A 19,374-nucleotide genomic window follows, 5' to 3' on the forward strand; every position below is an offset into this window, starting at 1 on the left:
TACTGTGAACAATTGTACACCAACAAATTAGATAACCTAGATGAAATGGACAAATTCCTAGAAACACACAAACTACCAAAACAGACTCAGAAGACATAGAAAATCTCAACAGACCTATAACAAGAAATGGAATCTGTAATCAAAAACCTCTCAACAGGGGCACCTGGGTGGCTGAGTTGTCAAGCGTCTGCCTTCGGCTCAGGTCATGATCCCAGGGTCCTGGGAATGAGCCCCACATCAGGCTCCCTGCTCGGCGGACGGCCTGCTTCTCCCTCTCCCTCTGCCTGCCACTCCCCCTGCACTTGCGCTCTCTCTCTTTCAAGTAAATAAATAAAATCTGGGGCACCTGGGTGGCTCAGTCGTTAAGCGTCTGCCTTCGGCTCAGGTCATGATCCTAGGGTCCTGGGATCGAGCCCCGCATCGGGCTCCCTGCTCGGTGGGAAGCCTGCTTCTCCCTCTCCCACTCCCCCTGCTTGTGTTCCCTTTCTCGCTGTGTCTCTCTCTGTCAAATAAATAAAATCTTTAAAAAAAAAAATAAAAATAAATAAATAAATAAATAAAATCTTAAAAAAAAAAAACTCCCAACAAAGAAAATTCCAGGATTTAGATGGCTTCACTGGTGAGTTCTACCAAACATTTAATGAATTAACACCAATCCTCTCAAACTCTTCCAAAAAAATTGAAGAGGGGTGCCTGGGTGGCTCAGTCGTTAAGCGTCTGCCTTCGGCTCAGGTCATGATCCCAGGGTTCTGGGATTGAGCCCTGCATTGGACTCCCTGCTCCACAGGAAACCTGCGTCTCCCTCTCCCACTCCCCCTGCTTGTGTTCCCTCTCTCGCTATCTCTCTGTCAAATAAATAAATAAAATCTTTTAAAAAAAAATTGAAGAGGTAGGAATACTTCCTTATTCTATAAGGACAGCATTACCTTGATACCAAAGCCAGATAAATACATCATAAGAAAAGAAAATTACAGACCAATATCCCTTAGTAATATAGATGCAAAAATCCTCAACAAAATACTAGCAAACTGATCCAAGAATCCATATTAAAGAGGGGCACTGGGTGGCTCAGTCATTAAGCATCTGCCTTTGGCTCAGGTCATGATCCCAGGGTCCTGGGATCGAGCCCCGCATCGGGCTCCCTGCTCAGTGGGAAGCCTGCTTCTCCCTCTCCCACTCCCCCTGCTTGTGTTCCCTCTCTCACTGTGTCTCTCTCTGTCAAATAAATAAATAAAACCTTTTTAAAAAATAATAATCCATATTAAAGACCAGGAATGCAAGGGTGGTTCAACAAAAGAAAATCAATCAGTGTAATACATTGATTAGAATACATTAATTATTAGACTACATTAATTAAGGGAAATTAAAGGGAAAAAATACATGATCATCTCAACTGACACAGAAAAAGCACTTGACAAAATCCAATAACCTTTCATGACAAAAACACTCAGAAAACTAGGAATCAAAAGAAAATACCTCAACATGATAAAGGAAATTGAAGAAAAACCCACAGCTAACATCATACTCAATGGTGAAAGACTGAAAATGTTCCCTCCACCTACGATCAGAAACAAGGAAAGAGGGGCGCCTGGGTGGCTCAGTCATTAAGCATCTGCCTTCGGCTCAGGTCATGATCCCGGGGTCCTGAGATCGAGCCCCGCATCGGGCTCTCTGCTCCGCGGGAAGCCTGCTTCTCCCTCTCTCACTTCCCCTGCTTGTGTTCCCTCTCTCACTGTGTCTCTCTCTGTCAAATAAATAAATAAAATTAAAAAAAAAAAGAAACAAGGAAAGAATGCCTGCTTTCACTGCTGCTATTCAATACAGTACCAGAAGTACTAGCCAGAGCTATTAGTGAATAAAAACGAATAAAAAGGCACCCAGATTCAAAAGGAAGAGGCAAAACTCTCTATTCACAGATGATATGATCTTATATATACATAGATAATCCCAAAGAATCAAAAGAAAGCAACTAAAGGTAGTAAAAATTTTTTCAGCAGGGCGCCTGGGTGGCTCAGTTGGTTAGGCGACTGCCTTCGGCTCAGGTCATGATCCTGGAGTCCCGGGATCGAGTCCCACATCGGGCTCCCTGCTCGGCAGGGAGTCTGCTTCTCCCTCTGACCCTCCTCCCTCTCATGCTCTCTCTCATTCTCTCTCTCGCAAATAAAAAAAAATTTTTTTCAGCAAAATTGCAATATACAAGAACAACACACAAAAATCAGTTGTGTTTCTACACACCAGCAACAAACAATCTGAAAAGGAAATTAAGAAAGCATTTCCATTTACAGTATTATTTAAAAGAATTAAATAGTTGGGAATAAATCTAACCAAGGAGGTGACAGGCTTGTATGCTGAAAACTACAAACATTGCTGAAAGAAATTAAAGACCTAAATATGTTCATGGATTGGAAGACTTGCTATTGCTAAGATGTCAATACTATCTACAGTGATCTACAGATTCAATGCAACCTCTATCAAAATTCAAATGCCCCCTTTTGTAGAAATGGCAAAACTAACCCTCAAATTCATTTGGAATTGCAAGAGGCCTCAAATAGCCAAAAAAAAAAAAAAAAACTTGAAAGAGAACAAAATTAGAGAACTCACGGTTTCCAACTTCAAAACTTAGTACACATCTACAGCATTCAGAACAGTGTGGTACTCGCACAAAGATGGACATACAGACCAATGGAATAGAAATGAAAGTCCAGAAATAAATCCATGCATCTATGGTCAGTTGATTTTTTGGTAAGGGTGCAAAGGCCGTTCAACGGAGAGAGAATAGTCTCACTGATAAATAGTGCTAGGATAGCTGGATATCCACATGCAGAAGAATGAAGTTGGACCCCTACCTCACACTGTATACAAAAATTGACTTCAAATGGATCAGCAATCTAAGTATAAGAGCTATAACCATAGAACTCTTAGAAGAAAACATAGGAATAAATATTCATGACCTTGGTTTTGACAATGGATTCTTAGATACGACATCAATAAAAATGAGCAAAAAGGGGGGCGCCTGGGTGGCTCAGTTGGTTGAGCATCCAACTCTTGATTTTGGCTCAAATCGTGATCTCAGGGTCCTGGGATCAGGCCCCGCATCAGGGGTCCGCACTCAGTGGGGAGTCTGCCTGAGGATTCTCTCCCTCTCCCTCTGCCCCTCCTGCTCATGCTCGCTCACTCTCTCTCTCAAATAAATAAGTCAGTCTTTTGAAAAAATGAGCAACAAAAGAAAACATAGACAGACTAGACTGCAATGAAATGTAAAACTTTTGTGCATCAAAAGACATTATCAAGAAAATGACAACTTGCAGAATAGGTGAAAATATTTCCAAATAATATTTCTGATCAGGGTCTAGTATCCAGAATACATAAAGAACACTTACAACCCAACAACAAAAAGACAACAACCCATTTTTTTAAATAGGCAAAGATACTGAATAGGCATTTCTCCAAAGATATGTAAATGACCAGCAAGCACATAAAAAGATGCTCAATATCATTAGGGAAATGCAAATCAAAACCACAATGAGGTACCACTTCACATCCACTAGGATGGCTATAAATGAAAGAGAGAAAATAAAAGTGTTGGCACAGATATGGAGAAACTAGGACTCTCATATATTGCTGGTGAGAATGTAAATGGTTCAGCCACTGTGGAAAACAATTTGTTAGGTTTTCAAAAAGCTAAACACAGAATTACCATATGACCTACCAATTTGGTATATACCTAAAAATCAAAAACAGATACTCAAATAAGCATGTGCACACACATGTTCATAGCAGCACTATTCATGATAGCCAAAAGGAAGAAACAGCCCAAATATCCACTAATATAGTTAACATTATACTGAGTGCAATAAGCCAGACACAAAAGGACAGATATTGTATGTTTCACTTATATGAGGCACCTGGAGTGGTCAGATTCATAGAGACAGACAGTAGATTAGAGGTTACCAGGGCCTGGGAGATGAGGAGAAGGAGTTTTTGTTTAATGAGTACAGAGTTTATGTTGGCAATGATGAGAAAGTCTTGGGTATAGATAGTGGTGATGGGTACACAGCATTGTGAATGTATTTAATGCCATTGAATTGTGCCCTTACAAATGGTTAACATGGTAAATATTATAAACAGTTCCCAAACTGTCATTATTCTGCAGCACAGACCAGTTGTAGATGTTCTGAAGGCATCATATCAGATCCCAAAAGTAAGGGTGACAAGGAGCACTCATCACATTATATATTTCTGGGTTCTCCAGAGAGGGACTAGTCATATTTAGTTTCTCCAAGTGACAAGAAATGAATCAAAGAATTTCCGAGCCCAGGAACAGCCCTCAGGAGTGCACACACAGAGAATGATGGTGCACATATGAGGAGCCTGGTGACAGAATGTGGATGCTATCTCTTGCCAGACTGACTCAATCCAGGTGGGTCTCTTCTTAACACAGCCCCTGAAGAGGGAAGGAATGTCTAGACCCGTGTCTCAACAATGTAGAAATTCCATTAAGAGTCACTGGGCTGGGGCACCTGGGTGGCTCAGTAGGTTAAGTGTCTGCCTTTGGTTCAGGTCACAGTCTCAAAGCCCTGGGATCATGACCTGAGCCGAAGGCAGACGCTTAACGACTGAGCCACCCAGACACCCCGAAATGTGTTTTCTTTACATATACTTCAAACAACTTGAAGTATACACATTCCCACAGATATGCATCGCTCCACGGGTGCACGAATGCAAATGTGGTCGTCAGTAGACTTTTCCTCTTTTCCCTTTTCTTGCTCCACTCCCAGGACCACATCAGCACCCGCAGCCCACTCACATTATTGTAAGAATGCATTTATTTTATTCCTTAAATTTTACTTTGTTTCTAATTTTTACAGTTTTTCCTCTCCTCATCTCCTCCATGGGGGGTGGGGGATGGGGTTTTTAGTTTGTTTTTGCTATTCTGTCCATTTTCTGGCTTTTTCATTTGGAAACTCTCTAATACTTTTCTATTCCACTGCTGCACATTTTCCTTCCCTGCCCTCTTAATTCAGACACTCACTATTCCACCACTGCTTACAGACAAAATGTCTAGTATGTTCTCCCAACAAGATCCCTCCACAAGACAAAACCTCTAGAATAATTTCTCTGTCCCTTTCCTCTCCCTGTCCCCCGATCCCCATGAGAAGTTTGGAAGGATTTTACTTCTCCCAAGCATCTGTTCTGCTAAAACAGTTTAAACTTTATTAGAACCTCTCTCTCTCCCTCCCACTCCCTCCCTCTCTATCTCTCTGTCTCTCTCCCTGTCTCTCTCTCTCTCACTGTGTGTGTCTCTCTCTGTCTCTCTGTGTTTCTCTGTCTCTGTGTGTGTGTCTCTCTCTTTCTCTCTCCGTCTCTGTCTCTCTGTCTCTGTGTCTCATTTCCATTATGTGTGTAGGGATGGAGAGATTCCTTGCTCAATGATATTTCTTTTTGCTCCCATGTTGGGGTTAGGTTCTGGTGTGTTTGCTGTTGGTTTGCAATCTTTCCCTACTATTTCCCTCACCTGGAGGCTCTGTTACTGACTCCTGGCACATCCCAGCGCCGTGCCATGCTCGGACAGGTGGGGGCTGTTCTCACCAAGCCATGGGTTCCTGGCTGCACTTCTTAATACAGTGATCTTCTCCCAGTGTTGAAGACTACACACCTGATGCCAGTGTGGTTTTGCCTTTTGTAGGTTAAGTTGGGTTTTCTTCCTAGAAGCTTGTAGGATCTCTTTTTAAGTGATCTCTACACCCAATGTGGGACTCGAACTTGGAACCCTGAGATCAAGAGTTGCTCGCTCTACCCACCCAGCCAGCCAGGCGCCCCTAGGTCATCTTTATCTTAGAATCAAAATGGGCAAGGGACCTGAATAGACATAGAAGAAAGAAGAAGAAGAAGATGAAGAAGAAGGAGGAGGAGGAGGAGGAGAAGGAGGAGAAAGAAGGAGGAGGAGAAGGAGGAGGAGGAAGAGGAGAAAGAAGGAGGAGGAGGAGGAGGAGGAGAAGGAGGAGAATGGGATCCTTGTCTTTTGCTGTCAGGCTGGCCTGGGATTCAGGGAGCTCCTTGCTGACCAGACTCAGCCTTCTCCAGCGATTCTAGTTTTGATTCAGGAGTGGCCGCTATACCAACCTTCCCTTTTTCTCCTCCAAGTTGCTCATCTTTTTTCCTCACGATTCCCATCTCTTGGTTTTTCCCTGTGCTTCAAGAGGCTTCTTCTAGATGGTGTCCGGGGCCTCCCACTCACATTCCGGCCTTGACCACTCTCTACTGAGGTTCAGATGCTGAAAGTTTGAACCTGCACAACATGATTCTAAAGTGCGCGTAGCACATGAGATAGTTTTGAGTCATCGGGGCACTGTTCCCAAGTTCGCATGGTTTGCACACTGCACTTGTGCCTTTCTCCACACTCTTACTGTTTTTTCACGCAAGAGTTTAGCTGTTTTCCTCATCAACGGTTCCATTTCATTCACTTCAAGACATGGCCTTCCTCAATTTCTCCCCAATATTAAACACCTGGCCAGTGTGACCCCCTCACTGGTGGCTGGTCCCTCCTCTTCCTCACAGCCAAACATGGGTGCAGGTCTGTTGTGGGCCTGGCCAGGCCTTGACCTAGGTCCCTCTCAAGCCTTGCAGATGACAATGACCCTTGTGTGGTCCCTGCTCCACGTGAATGAGGCCTCATGTGGACAGGACAGCTCGATGGCCCCGGGGACATTAAAAGAGATTACACCAGGAGCCGAGGTATAGATCTAAGTGATGTTCATCGTGAATGGCCTTTTTTACAACCACGAAAGGTACTTATGTGGGAGTTGATGTAAAGGTAATGTGGTTGGGGCTGTCTTCCCACAATCTGACAGGCTCTCACTCTGGAGGGCAAAACATCGTTCTGCTCACATGACCATCACCCATGAGGACTCTAGAACCTTGAGAAGTGTGCTCACCAAATGTCCCACCACCTGATGGCTCTTGAAATTGTTAGCCAAGAAGTGGCCTTAGAGCTGAGCCCAGGAGACTGTCACTTCCTTATGAATTATGTATCCAGGACGCACTTCTGCCAAATCTCTAGCCCGGGACGACTGCAGTACCCAAGAACTCAGTGCTCCTTCTGCTCTTCCTCACCCACGTCCACTCCAAGTCAGGGGTCTGCAATTACTATTTTTATAAAGAGCCAGACAAGAACTATTTTTGCCTTTGCAGGTCATATGGTCTCTGCTCTGTTATCATAGCATGAAAGCAGCTGTAGGATATAGTAAGTGAGGGTAGGCTGGACTTAGTGGCCCTACTCGAAGGGATCCATTCCCATGGCTTGCTGACATTTCCCAGGCCCGTTTCCAACCTCGACTTCCCCATGGAGCCCCAGGTGCGTGTGTCTACCCATTTAACACATTCACTTGGGATGTTAATGGGAGCCTCAGATGCTCAAATCTAGACTTTTGATTTTCCACGTAATCTGGATATGGCCAACTGCATTCAACCTCCATTCTCATCAGCTGCTTCTATTTATTTTCCTGTATTTTAGAACCACAAAGCTAAACACTACATTTTTCAGACTCCCTTACAGTGGGACTTCTGAGTGTGACATGGGAAAAAAGGCAGAAGAGAAATTATTAAATTTCCTTACTACTTACAGCCCATTGACAAGTCCTTGAAACAGGCAGAGTGACATTCCTCTAGGGACTCAACTGCCTCGATGTTGACATTTTGCTAAGGGCAAAAGGCAATCCTAGCCACCACCACCCCCCCACCAGGATCCTGTAAGTCTACTTGAACATATAAAAATTCCTTTGGAAACCTCCTTTATCTCTAAACCCCCCAAGATAGGTGTTGGCAATCATCCCCCAAGCACATGACCCACCGATAAACATCCAAAGGGTCTCATGACTCAGGTTTATTAGACAGTAATAAATGACATTTCCCAACAATAGCTAGCCCCCTCAAGGTCCTGGAAACCTTGCTTCCAAAATTCCTTAGCGACTTATGCTCTTCCTAACCCCCTCCCAACTTTAAAGTATTTAATGGGCCACTCCTCATGACCCCAGTGTGGCTCTTTCTGCCCACAGGTCCTGTCCTTGTGCTTTAATAAAACCACTTTTTGCACCAAAGACGTCTCAAGAATTCTTTCTTGGCCGTGGGCTTTGAACCCTAACGTCTTTCCTACATCAAGTGGAATCCTTGAACTTCCCCACGTGAGACAGCCACAGACAGGGCTGCCAGTAGGGGGCATCACAGAGCTGGCAGGGGACAAATATCAAGATCCCAGGTTCCTGGTCTCCCAATCCCAGCTACCCTAGTCTCTCAAACTCAAGGGGCCACCTCGCAGTTCCTACACCACCAGCCCATCTGATGACATTGCAGTATTCCCTGTAATAAATCACCGTCTGCCTTGAATACTTCACAATGGCTTCTGTTTTCTGCACTGAACCCTGATTGATACACCCACCCAAACTGCCCTGCTCTCCATCATCTTCAGCTCAATGACATCTCCATCCACACCTACGAATTCCGTTCCGGTCAGGAGAGTAAAAACCACACCAGTAATGCGAACCGGCGAAAAAAATAATATAAAAAATTGCTGGGGTGGGTGCCTGGGTGGCTCAGTCGGTTAAGCGACTGCCTTCGGCTCAGGTCATGATCCTGGAGTCCCGGGATCGAGTCCCACGTCAGGCTTCCTGCTCAGCAGGGAGTCTGCTTCTCCCTCTGACCTCTCTCTCTCTTTCTCGCTCTCTCAAATAAATAAATAAATAAAATCTTAAAAAAAAATTGTTGGGGCGCCTGGGTGCCTCGGTGGGTGAAGCGTCTGCCTTGGGCTCAGGTCATGATCCCGGGGTCCAGGGATCGAGCCCCGCGTCGCGCCGCCTGCTCATCGTGGAGTCTGCTTCTCCCTCTGCCCCTCCCTCCACTTTCTCTCTCTCTCAAACGAATAAACAAATTAAAAAAGAAAATACAATACTGTACTGTATTTATCAAAAAAGAAATCGGCGAGTAGGTCGGCCTGTGCCACACCCGAGCCGCGGGGCTGCAGGAGGGAAGAACCCGGACTCGGAAGAGCCCCGCCCCCAAGGGCGGGCCCGCACAGGTGGCCGGGCCGGGCGGGCGAGGCTGAGCGGGGGTGTGGGAGCAGCTGCCGCGGGGCGGGGAAACCCGAGAGGCGGCGATGGAAGCCCCGGCCTGGGAGCGCTGCTCAGGTGACAGCCTCCTACCTCCTGCCATCGGACCCTGGCCCCTGCACCAAACCGCCGCCCCCCAGCCCGAGGATGAAGGCCCTTCTCCAGGCCAGGCCCGGCGTGTCCCTCCAGCACCCTCTGTGGACGAAACCTAACACCGCAGCAGTTAGCAAAAGGGAGGCCACGCGAGGGGCCCCTCCAGGGTCAGGGCAGAGCACAGGGCGGGTTTGGGGCTGGGCGGAGGTAGACGCAGCTGCACACTGCTCGGCGCATCAAGCCAAAAAGCAACGTGCGATCCCCATTTTCCCTTCATCTCTGTGGCCAATATATTAGCAAAGCACGTCAGTTTTACCTCCAACCACCCTCTCTCTCTCTCTCCATCACAACAGATCCAACCTGGACCTACAGAAATATAACCTGTTCCTCAACTGGAAACTCAAAACCATGACCTAGCCCATCCTCCCCAAAGTAATCTACACAGTCAGTGCAATTCCAGCCAATTGCAACTCATCCAGAAATTCACCTAGAAAGCAAATGTCTAAAATTAATCCAAGTAATTTTGGAAAGGAAGCCAAAAGAGAAGGGACTTGCCCTATCAGAAGTCAAAAGGCACTAGAAAGCCGTAATAAAACATTACAGCATTGGTACAGGAATAGACAGGAAGGTAGAGCCCAGAAACGAACCTATGTGAGCTTAGAATATGACCAAGTTAGCATTTCAAATAATCGGGGAAATGATTTTTTTTTAATAAATGGTATTGGAGGAGGGGAGAATACAGTATATTCTTCCTTCATGCTATACACAGAATAAATTCCAAATGATGAAAACTCTGAAATCATAGATATGTGTGTGTGTGAGTGTGCATGCTCGACAGAAACGTTTGACATATGGGACTGTATAAAAATGTCGTTCTTCTGTACAGCAAAAATTACCAATAACAAAATAGAAAGAAAAATAACAAATCTGGAAAACATATGACCCCCCAAAAAGTTAAGATATGTAACAAAGACATCCTGGACGCCTGGCTGGCTCAGTCAGTAGAGCGTGTGACTCTTGATCTCAGTCTCATGAGTTCGAGCCCCACGTTGGGTGTACAGATTACTTAAAAATAAAATCTTTTTTTTAAAGATTTATTTCTTTTAGAGGGGGGAGGGTAGAGGGAGAGAGAATCTCCGGCAGACTCCCCTCTGAGCGCAGAGCCCAACACGGGGCTCGATCTCCCAACCCTGAGATCATGACCTCAGACGAAATCAAAAGTTGGACGCGTAACTGACTGAGCCCCCCAGGCACCCCCAAAATAAAACCTTTTTTAAAAAATAGGTGGCTATTTTTTAGCCACTCCCACTCCCCCTGCTTGTGTTCCCTCTCTTACTGTGTCTCTCTCTGTCAAATAAATAAATAAAATCTTTTATTTATTTACTTATTTTTAAAGATTTTATTTATTTATTCATGAGAGACAGAGGGAGAGAGAGAGAGGCAGAGGGAGAAGCAGGCTCCCAAGGAGCAGGGAGCCCGATGTGGGACTCGATCCCAGGACCCTGGGATCATGACCTGAGCCGAAGGCAGACACTTAACCATCTGAACCACCCAGGCGCCCCGTAAAATCTTTTTTTTTTTTAATGTCCTACAAGTCAATAAGAAAAATATGAAGAAACCAACAGAAAAATTGGGAAAAACACATTAACAGGCAGTTTGACAAAATAAAGGTGGCCAATAAATATATGAATTATGTTCATTCTTCCTAAGAACCAATGAAATGCAAATCTCAACAAAATAAGACTTTCTTTTCATGTGCGATTGGCCAAGATTTAGGGGCAGTATGATTCATTAAGGGTCTAGAGTGTGAGAGCCAGATAGTTTGGATTTGAATCTCACTTTCTAAGCATGTAGCCCTTCGTGTCTCAGTTTCCTTATCTGTAAAACTGTAATAAATAATAGCACTTAACTCCAAGCTTCACTGTGAGGGTTAAATAATGTCAGTCAATTAGTACTCAGATTAGTGCCTGACACATAACACATGCTCTATAAATATATTTGGCTATTGTTACTTAAAAGGTTGATCTTAACTTTCAGTAGTTAGGGCATACAGAAATAGAAACATTCATAATCCATTGAAGACAGTGTAAATTCATTTATTTATTCACCATATATTTATGACCCACTAGGGACACAATAGTGAGCAAAAGAGCCTCAGTCTCTACCCTCACTGCTAGCATTCTCAGAAGTCTGAACCTTTGAGGAGGGCAATTAGGCAACATATGCCACATCATAAAATGTTTACCCCCTTGACCCTGCAATTCCACATTAGGAAGTTTATCATAAAGAAGTATTTGGGGAGGGCGCCTGGGTGGCTCAGTCGTTAAGCGTCTGCCTTCCGCTCAGGTCATGATCCCGGGGGCCTGGGATCGAGCCCTGCATCAGGCTCTCTGCTCAGCGGGAAGTCTGCTTCTCCCTCTCCCACTCCCCCTGCTTGTGTTCCCTCTCTCACTGTGTCTCTCTCTGTCAAATAAATAAAATCTTAAAAAAAAAAAAAAAGAAGTATTTGGGGAAACTTATGAAGATTTATTTAGTGGCATTCATAGTACCTGGGATCACAGTCTTAAAGCTGCAGGACCAACCTAAGTATGAGCACTGGTTAAATAAATCACATGACATCATGCAGCCCTCATACAGGAAGCACTGTCCCTGCTGACCTGGGGCAGGCACAGAACCATGTCCGAAAGACGAGCCCATTCTGGGATAGGACAAGCATCAAGGGGCGTTCTGCTCCTGGCTGTGTGTCTTTCTGCATAGGCTAGCTTTTTCCTTTTGACAGGATGCACCCTGCTTATATCCTGGGTAGAAATCAAGCTATTTCCATGGGAGAGTGAAACAAAGCATTCATTGGCTGAAAAACCGTGTCCTATCACTGTCCACTACCCCAGGCATGCAGTCCTGCCCCCAGTCCTCACTTTCCGCCCACGTTCTGGGAGCTCGTCCCTCTCTGACTCTGTCTTTTCACAGTGCGGCTCCACCTGGTGGAGAGAGTCCTGGGGCACAGGGGTGGGCACTGGCCCTGGGACTGCCCGCTCAGGTCCCAATTCCCACTAAAATGCTAGCCCTGGATGGCCAAGCTGCTAGGAGCCCCGAGGAGCCCACAGCTCATCGCACCCCACAGATCCCACATCTAGGTGGACAAACCTGGTGTATCTGATCCCAGAGTGGATCTTTTGTCAACACCTCCTCTGCTATACTGCAATATGATTTTCAGTAATAATCATCTAATAATCAGCAATAATTATTGACTCATTCTTTACTTTTTTTTTAAGATTTTATTTATTTATTTGAGAGAGAGAGAATGAGAGAGAGCACATAAGAGGGGGGAGGGTCAGAGGGAGAAGCAGACTCCCTGCCGAGCAGGGAGCCCGATGTGGGACTCGATCCAGGGACTCCAGGATCATGACCTGAGCCGAAGGCAGTCGCTTAACCAACTGAGCCACCCAGGCGCCCTCATTCTTTACTTTTAATAAGCAATTAAAATTAGCAATTTTAAATACTTTTGTTTTTAAAATATTCAAATTCATTAAGATATTTCATATATGAAATAAAGTTTGCACCAACCAAACAAAATTATCACAGCTTTTAAATTTTAAACACAAATAAAAACTCCAAACGGTCACAGAATTTCAGAAGTGAGAAAACTGAAGTGGTTTCTTCCTTGTTACAATCACTCTGGTGTCATTGTTCACCTCAAATCTAAGGCTTAACGAGAGAAATACGTGTTATCTCAGGGTGAGGAGACACTAACTGCCCCTTGAGCTCTAAAAACCATTCACAGTGCCCAACCATGAAGCACTAAGCCTCCTAAGAAAACCTTGTAGTGGGTCTGAATTAATGTCCATACACAATACAATGTTTCCTAAAGGATGGGTGATAAAAATTGCTAATTTGAAATTTACATATACCCTACTAAAATTCAACAGTAACCACAGTATTGTTTAAAACTTGACCAACAAAAGATTTGTGGAGTAGGAGTATTTGATCTCTGATCTTTAGATTTGCTGGTCTCATGGGAATAATAAAAAGCTGATCAACTTTGGCTGTATTATTTTTAAATTCTCTACAGACAAGGCACCCTCTACCTGCCTCTCCCTTTCAGCCCTCAGGTCCCCTTGGAGGAACCAGACGTGTGGCTCCCAGCAATCCCCATGCTGGTTCTCATTCCATGCCACACTGGGCTCAGAGCTCCCTTAGCAAAGAACAGAATTCCCACAAACCACTAGGCACTCCTCATCCCCTTCCTCTTCCAGGAGCCAGGCAGGCGTGCTACAGAGCTCAAGAGAATGGACACATTCTTTTAGTTTACTTGATTGTTCTTTTTCCTGTTTCTAAGATAAATAATAAGTTTCTTTACACCTAAATTTTTTCTTCATTAATAACGAAGTTATACAGCTTTAGCTATGTCCTATAGAGTTGGATACGAGGGATCTGATCTACCTTTGCAAGGTTTTATATATAATGTGTAACTTCACATTTGAGTTTCCCTTTGATCCAGTGGTTTTTAAGAGAATTTGTTAATATCTAAGTATTTAAGTTTCTTTTAAAAAATATTTTATTGTTTGCTTAGATTTATTTTGGACTTTGCGGGCACCTGGGAGGCTCAGTCGGTTCAGCATGGGACTCTTGGTTTGGCTCAGGTCATGATCCCGGGGTGGAGGGATGGAGCCGCACCTCCGACTCCAGGCTCAGGGCAGAGACGCTTGAGATTCTCTGCCCACCCCCGCCCCTCCCCCAGCTCACAGGCCTGCGTGCACATGCATGCACGCATGCATGCGCTCTCTCTTAAATTAATTAAAATCTTTTTAAAAAATTATTTTGGACTTTGTGCAAATATGTGTCCTATGTCTCTTTATTCAGTTTGTATGTTTGTTTTTAGTTTTGTGGCCCAGATTATTTTTGCAAATATTCCGTGGACTTAAATAGATGCAAAGTTCTCCCTACACGTAACAATTAAATTGAACCTTCTGTTTGTACTATTTATTTTCTGTATTCTCATATTTTTTATTTGTTTGTTTTTCTGCAGATCCGTCCATTTTTGGAATGGGTGTATTGAAGCCTGGAGAAAGGTGGCACCAACGTTCTGGTCCAAGGCCCAGCCTGCAGGGCTCCAGCAAGTGCTGTGGACTCCGAGGAGGAAAAGCCCGGTCGGCAGAGGGTGCGGGGGGGGGGGGGGGGGGGGCGGAGCCAGGTTGGGGTACGGGGAGGTCAGTCCCCGTTGCCAGGAGGCGGGGTCTGGACACAATGGGGTCTGGGAGTTGGGCTGGGCGGGGGCGGGAACCCAGGCACCCCCACCTTGCCTTCCCGGCCGGCAGCCACAAAAAAAGGTTAGTGCATCAACTTTGGGGCCCCCTCTGGGTACCGGGTTCCCCACGCCGCCCCCTCACCCCGGTGTCCTTGCCCCATGCCCCTAAAATATCCCGACCCCCAGAACCCCAGGGAATTCCTTTCCCGCAGGATCGAGACCAAACTTTGCGCGCTCACACATCCCTACTGGACTCGTTTTGGGGGCAGGGGATGGGAGATAGGGCCCCCGCCCCCGCGCAGGGCCGGGAAAGCTCGGGTTTGTTTTCCCGGCTCCTGGGATACACGATGGGCCCCGCCCCCGGAGTCGCGAGGAGCTGGAGCCGAGAAGTGCGTCCTGCGGAAGCTGTGGGTGGAGGGGCCGGGGCCGCCACCTTCTGTCCACAGGTACCGCAGGCCGTAAGCGCACCCCACCCTTGCGCGCTATGGGCTCGGACATCTGGGTCGGCCCTTGGCGGCCCCACCGGCCCCGCGGCCCCATCGCAGCGCTCTACAGAGGCCCAGGGCCCAAATACAAGCTGCCACCGAACACCGGTACCAGCGTCGGGCGGGTGTACAAGGAGGGGGCTAGCGGCGTCTGGGGGGACGGCGGGCTGTGTCCGGGACAGGGAGCGGCGGGGACCCATAGTGGTGCTGGGACGCTCCCGCAGGCTACATCCTGCACGACCCGTCGCGGCCCCGCGCTCCGGCCTTCTCCTTCGGCGCGCGCCTCCCCACGCAGCAGACTTCTTGCGGCCCGGGGCCCGGCCACCTGGTTCCTGCTCGCATGACCGTGCGCGGCCCCGACGGCACCCCCGCCTACTCCATCTACGGCCGCCCCCGCCACGCAGCGCCCCTCCTCACTCCCGGACCCGGTCAGGACCCCTGGGACCCCGGTCTCCCCAACACCGAGCCTCCTCCAAGAAGGCCCACCGGGAACCCCCCACCTAAGCCCCGAGCCGCCCTCGTGTACCCTACCACTCCAAATTCGGTACCCCCATATCTGGATCTCAAAAGAACTCCAAGCCCCACCGGGCTTTGACAAATCGTGGCTCGGATTCACCCTAACCCCAGACCCCCAACCCGGGTCCCCACTACGCCCCCAAACCGGTTCCGGCCCACACACCCGGTCCGCCCCGCAGGCACGTACTTCCCTGAGCGAGCTGGGAACGCGACGTACCCTTCTGCGCCTCGGCATACCATCGCTCCCCGAAACTGGGGCATCCCTGAGGAGCAGCAGACCCCAGGTGAGACCAGAAAGGCCCATTCCAGCACCGTGGACCTTCCCATCCCCGACGGAGAACCACTCTGCAGGCTGCGGCAGGGAGACCCTGGCCTGTCCGCGAAGACTAACCCCTAGACCCACCCTTCTCTGGCTCCTCCCCAGGCCCTGGGACCTACAATGTGCCCTCGCTCTTGGGTCCGCGCGTCATTGGTAAAGTCTCGGCCCCAACTTACTCCATCTATGGCCGCAGCGCAGTGGGCAGCTTCTTCGAGGACCTCAGCAAGGTGGGGTAGGGGCTGCCGGGCGGGGTGTAGCTAGGGGTCGGAGGGGCGGGCCACAGGGGGTCACGAAGTAAGAGATGAGGGCCAGTGGTCAGCGGGGAATGAAGGCCGGACCCAGCGCCCCTGCCGCCCTCCCACAGACCCCGGGCCCCTGCGCCTACCACGTGGTGAACACTGGGATCTACAAGTCTCGGGCCCCCCAGTTCTCGATGCTGGCGCGGACTTCGCTCCCCCAAGACAACACCCTGAATCCGGGACCCGCAGCCTACAATGTGGACCAGGTGGTCTGGAGTCCCGGGCCAAGGGTCAGAGGCGGGGGATGAGGGTCAGGGTCCTGGGAGGGTCCCGGCGCGGGGCTGCACGGCTGGCCCCGCGAGGTCAGCGACGTCTCCTGGTCCCGCAGCACCGGAAGCCTCGCGGCTGCAGCTTCGGGATCCGGCACTCGGACTACCTTGCCCGGGTCCTGACCAATGCAGATGATTGACCGGCCGGGAGGGCGCGGCCCCACAGACGTTTGCTTAAAGCTTCCCGAGCCAGCAGCGTGTCCACCCCTCTGTGTTCGCGGCGGGCGCGCGCGGCGGGGAGCGAGCGCGTCGGGACACTCGGGCCCGGGAAGTCACAGAAGTCGCGCGCCCGGGGGCCTTCGTGATTGGTCGGGGCAGAAGTGAGCGGGGGGTCGTCCCGCCCCCCTGAGGCGGCCATTGGCCCAGAATCCCGCCTGTCTGGGCGGCCCGGCCCACCCGCCGTCCCCCTGCGGCCGCGGGCCAGGCCGGGCTGAACCCGCCTGGAATCTAAAGCAGGACCGGTGAGGGCCACTGTCCGGGACAGGTTCAGGCCGGGGTCAAGTTGTGAGGCCGAGAAGTGGGAGCCAGACACGGAGACACGCACACGGACAACACAGACACAGGACAGAGGTGCGGATACGAAAGGGAGAAACCGGATCCGGTCGGGACAAGTGCACCTGCCGCAGAGACACGGACACAGGGCGGCGGCAGGTTCCAGCTGTCTCGCACCCCGCAGGCCCGGAGCGATGGGGCCACAGGGAGCCAGGGCCCTCCAGAGCCCAAGCGACTCCGGGAGCTGATCTGCCTGAACGAGACAGGCCGCCCGAGCTAGGGAGACCTCAGGGGCTTCGTGCGCGCTGTGGACGGGAGCGCGCAGGGCGTGCAAATTGGTGCGCAGGAACTTCTGGGCGCCTCTGACCCCAAGATCAGCCCTAGAGACCGCCTGCCCCCGGGGGCCCCACAGAGCCCCACCCCCGTCAGTGACTCCAGGATAACCCACCGCTGTGGGAGCACCCCCATCATACTCCACCGTATCCCGTGCCTCGGGGCCATGCTAGCGGCCATGCCACTGCAAGGCATGGGCCTGGAGAAGACAGTGGCGCTGACCCAGGCCCTGGCTAAGTCTAGGCAGCAGCTCACAGACAACTACTGCACAGGAGGAGTGGGTGGCAAGGTCAGCCCAGTCCTCTTACCTGCCCTGGCTGCCTGTGGACCGCAAGGTTAGAAGATGCCTCCTTTCCAGACCTTAAAAAGGTTAGCAACCCACAGGCAGTTTCTAATTTCAAGCCTGGCCTAGACGGAGTCCCCAAAGGCAGACCCAGGCTTCTCACCCCCAGGACAGAACTTAGGTTCCCTCCCCCCATCAGCCCCCATAACAGGACCAAGTTATCCAGCCCCTTGGGTACCCCAGTCAGGACTCCCAAGAGAAGAACTGGCTATTCCTCTCCCTTGGTTCCCCAGACTTGAGCCCTCAGGATAGTCCTCCTCATCACTCCCCATACCAAATCAGGACAATTTCTTTTCCATTCCCTCTCCACCAGCGGCACATCCACCACAACTGCTTAGAACTCCAGCTGAAGTCCTAACCAGGGAAAGTAAGGGGAGTAGCTGTGCAGTGCACTCAGCACCCCTGCCCAGCAGGTACCAGTGATCAAGAGATGTGGTCTGGAGTAAGGAGGGCAGAGCACAACTTGGATAAACTGGAGTCTGTTTCTCTATTCACTGTCATCCAGAGCTCAGGTGGGCTGACTGCTCACTGATCTAGGTTATGGATAGTAATATTAGCCAGAATCTCTGAAGGATCACTGATAGGCCATTCATCAGGGTTGGATATTGATCAAAGTTATTTATGGGTCATGGATGGTCACTGAACTTCCCTCATCAGAGAAACTTCAATTGGAGTCATTAATAGGGACTTGATTAAAATCACTGTTGGGTCTCTAATCAATCATTAATGGGCCATAGGACATTGGTCAATATCCCTGATGGGTCAGAACAGTCATTAATAAGGACTTAGCAGAATTGTTCATAAATCTGTGGTCATAGTCTTGGAAACTCGTCATGGTTGCTGATGACAGTGTCAGTGCAAGGGTCACTGAAGGTCACTGGGAGTCCTGATGCAGGGGAGTTTGGCCAGATGTAGGGGCTGCTAGAGGGAGTGGACTGCTGTCCTGTGGATCAGGGCAGGAGGCTGGTTCCTGTGGATGGACTCCTGTATGAAGCCAGAGGTGTCAGCCACCGTTAACAGCCTGCTAGTCATCACAGGTAACCTGACCCCAGACTCCGGGTCTACCCCCTGCGTATTAAAGATGCCTGACCTCTGACCGCACAAAGTCCAGATCCCCATCAGGGGACCATGGGACCTCCCCCAAAAAAGACGATCTGGACCAACCCCAGGGTCAGTGTCCCCTCATCACAATATGCCTGACCACTGGGGGGCCTGGCTGGTTCAGTTGATAGAGCATGCAATTCTTGAGGCCAGGGTCGTGATTTCGAGCCCCACCTAGGGTGCAGAGATTATTTAAAAAACAAAACAAGATGCCTGACCACCAACTCAAGAGGGTGACCTGACTGATGCCCCCTCCCCCTTAGGGAACTTGGCCTCAATGTTCAGGGTCCTTAACCTTTCATGACTGACCCAAGAGTCAGAATTCCCCACATCCCCTAGGAAGCTCCAGGCTCCTTATCACCTCCAGCCCCCTCTGCCTCCCCCCACAGCCTTCATCCTTGGTCAGAAGACGGTGGAGAGGGGCGCCTGGGTGGCATAGTTGTTAGGCGTTTGCTTTCGGCTGGGGTCGTGATTCCGGGGTCCTGGGATCGAGCCCCGCATCGGGCTCCCTGCTCCGCGGGAAGCCTGCCTCTCCCTCTCCCACCCCCCCTGCTTGTGTTCCCTCTCTCGCTGTCTCTTTCCCTGTCAAACGGATGGGGGAAAAAAGCTGGTGGAGAGCCCATCCGCTCTGGTGGTGGACTTGAAGTTTGGAGGGGCAAGTATTCCCTAGCCATGCCCAGGAGCTGGCTAGAGCACTGGTGAGCACCTGTGCGTGCTGGACCCTGTGTGGCCTCTGTCCGGGTGGGTTTCCTAATGTGAGCTCAGTCTCCCCTTCCTA

General features: G+C 49.3%; 1 protein-coding gene across 2 annotated transcripts; it reads left to right on the top strand.

Moving 5' to 3' along the window:
- The first annotated feature begins 14,840 nt into the window (after positions 1–14,840).
- Positions 14,841–16,506, top strand: ODF3B (outer dense fiber of sperm tails 3B). 2 transcript variants are annotated; one of them, XM_044915758.1, is made up of 6 exons: positions 14,841–15,032; positions 15,149–15,352; positions 15,620–15,724; positions 15,865–15,986; positions 16,124–16,288; positions 16,387–16,506. In XM_044915758.1, exons 1-6 carry the CDS (start codon positions 14,924–14,926, stop codon positions 16,465–16,467), a joined length of 786 nt encoding a protein of 261 aa, XP_044771693.1. In that variant the 5' UTR covers positions 14,841–14,923; the 3' UTR covers positions 16,468–16,506. The 2 variants fall into 2 exon arrangements, with proteins under 2 accessions (XP_044771693.1, XP_021543516.1); XM_021687841.2 differs by having other exon boundaries at positions 16,124–16,264.
- Positions 16,507–19,374: the final 2,868 nt, after the last annotated feature.

Source organism: Neomonachus schauinslandi, chromosome 5 (genome assembly GCF_002201575.2).
Source record: "Neomonachus schauinslandi chromosome 5, ASM220157v2, whole genome shotgun sequence".
NCBI lineage: Eukaryota > Metazoa > Chordata > Mammalia > Carnivora > Phocidae > Neomonachus > Neomonachus schauinslandi.

Bases quoted from the DNA above. Each gene is read 5' to 3' on its own strand.
- ODF3B (XM_044915758.1), top strand. From the start codon at position 14,924: ATGGGCTCGGACATCTGGGTCGGCCCTTGGCGGCCCCACCGGCCCCGC. The intron at 15,725-15,864 runs GTGAGACCAGAA...GCTCCTCCCCAG, and splicing joins TGAGGAGCAGCAGACCCCAG to GCCCTGGGACCTACAATGTG. The intron at 16,289-16,386 runs GTCAGAGGCGGG...CTGGTCCCGCAG, and splicing joins TCTGGAGTCCCGGGCCAAGG to CACCGGAAGCCTCGCGGCTG.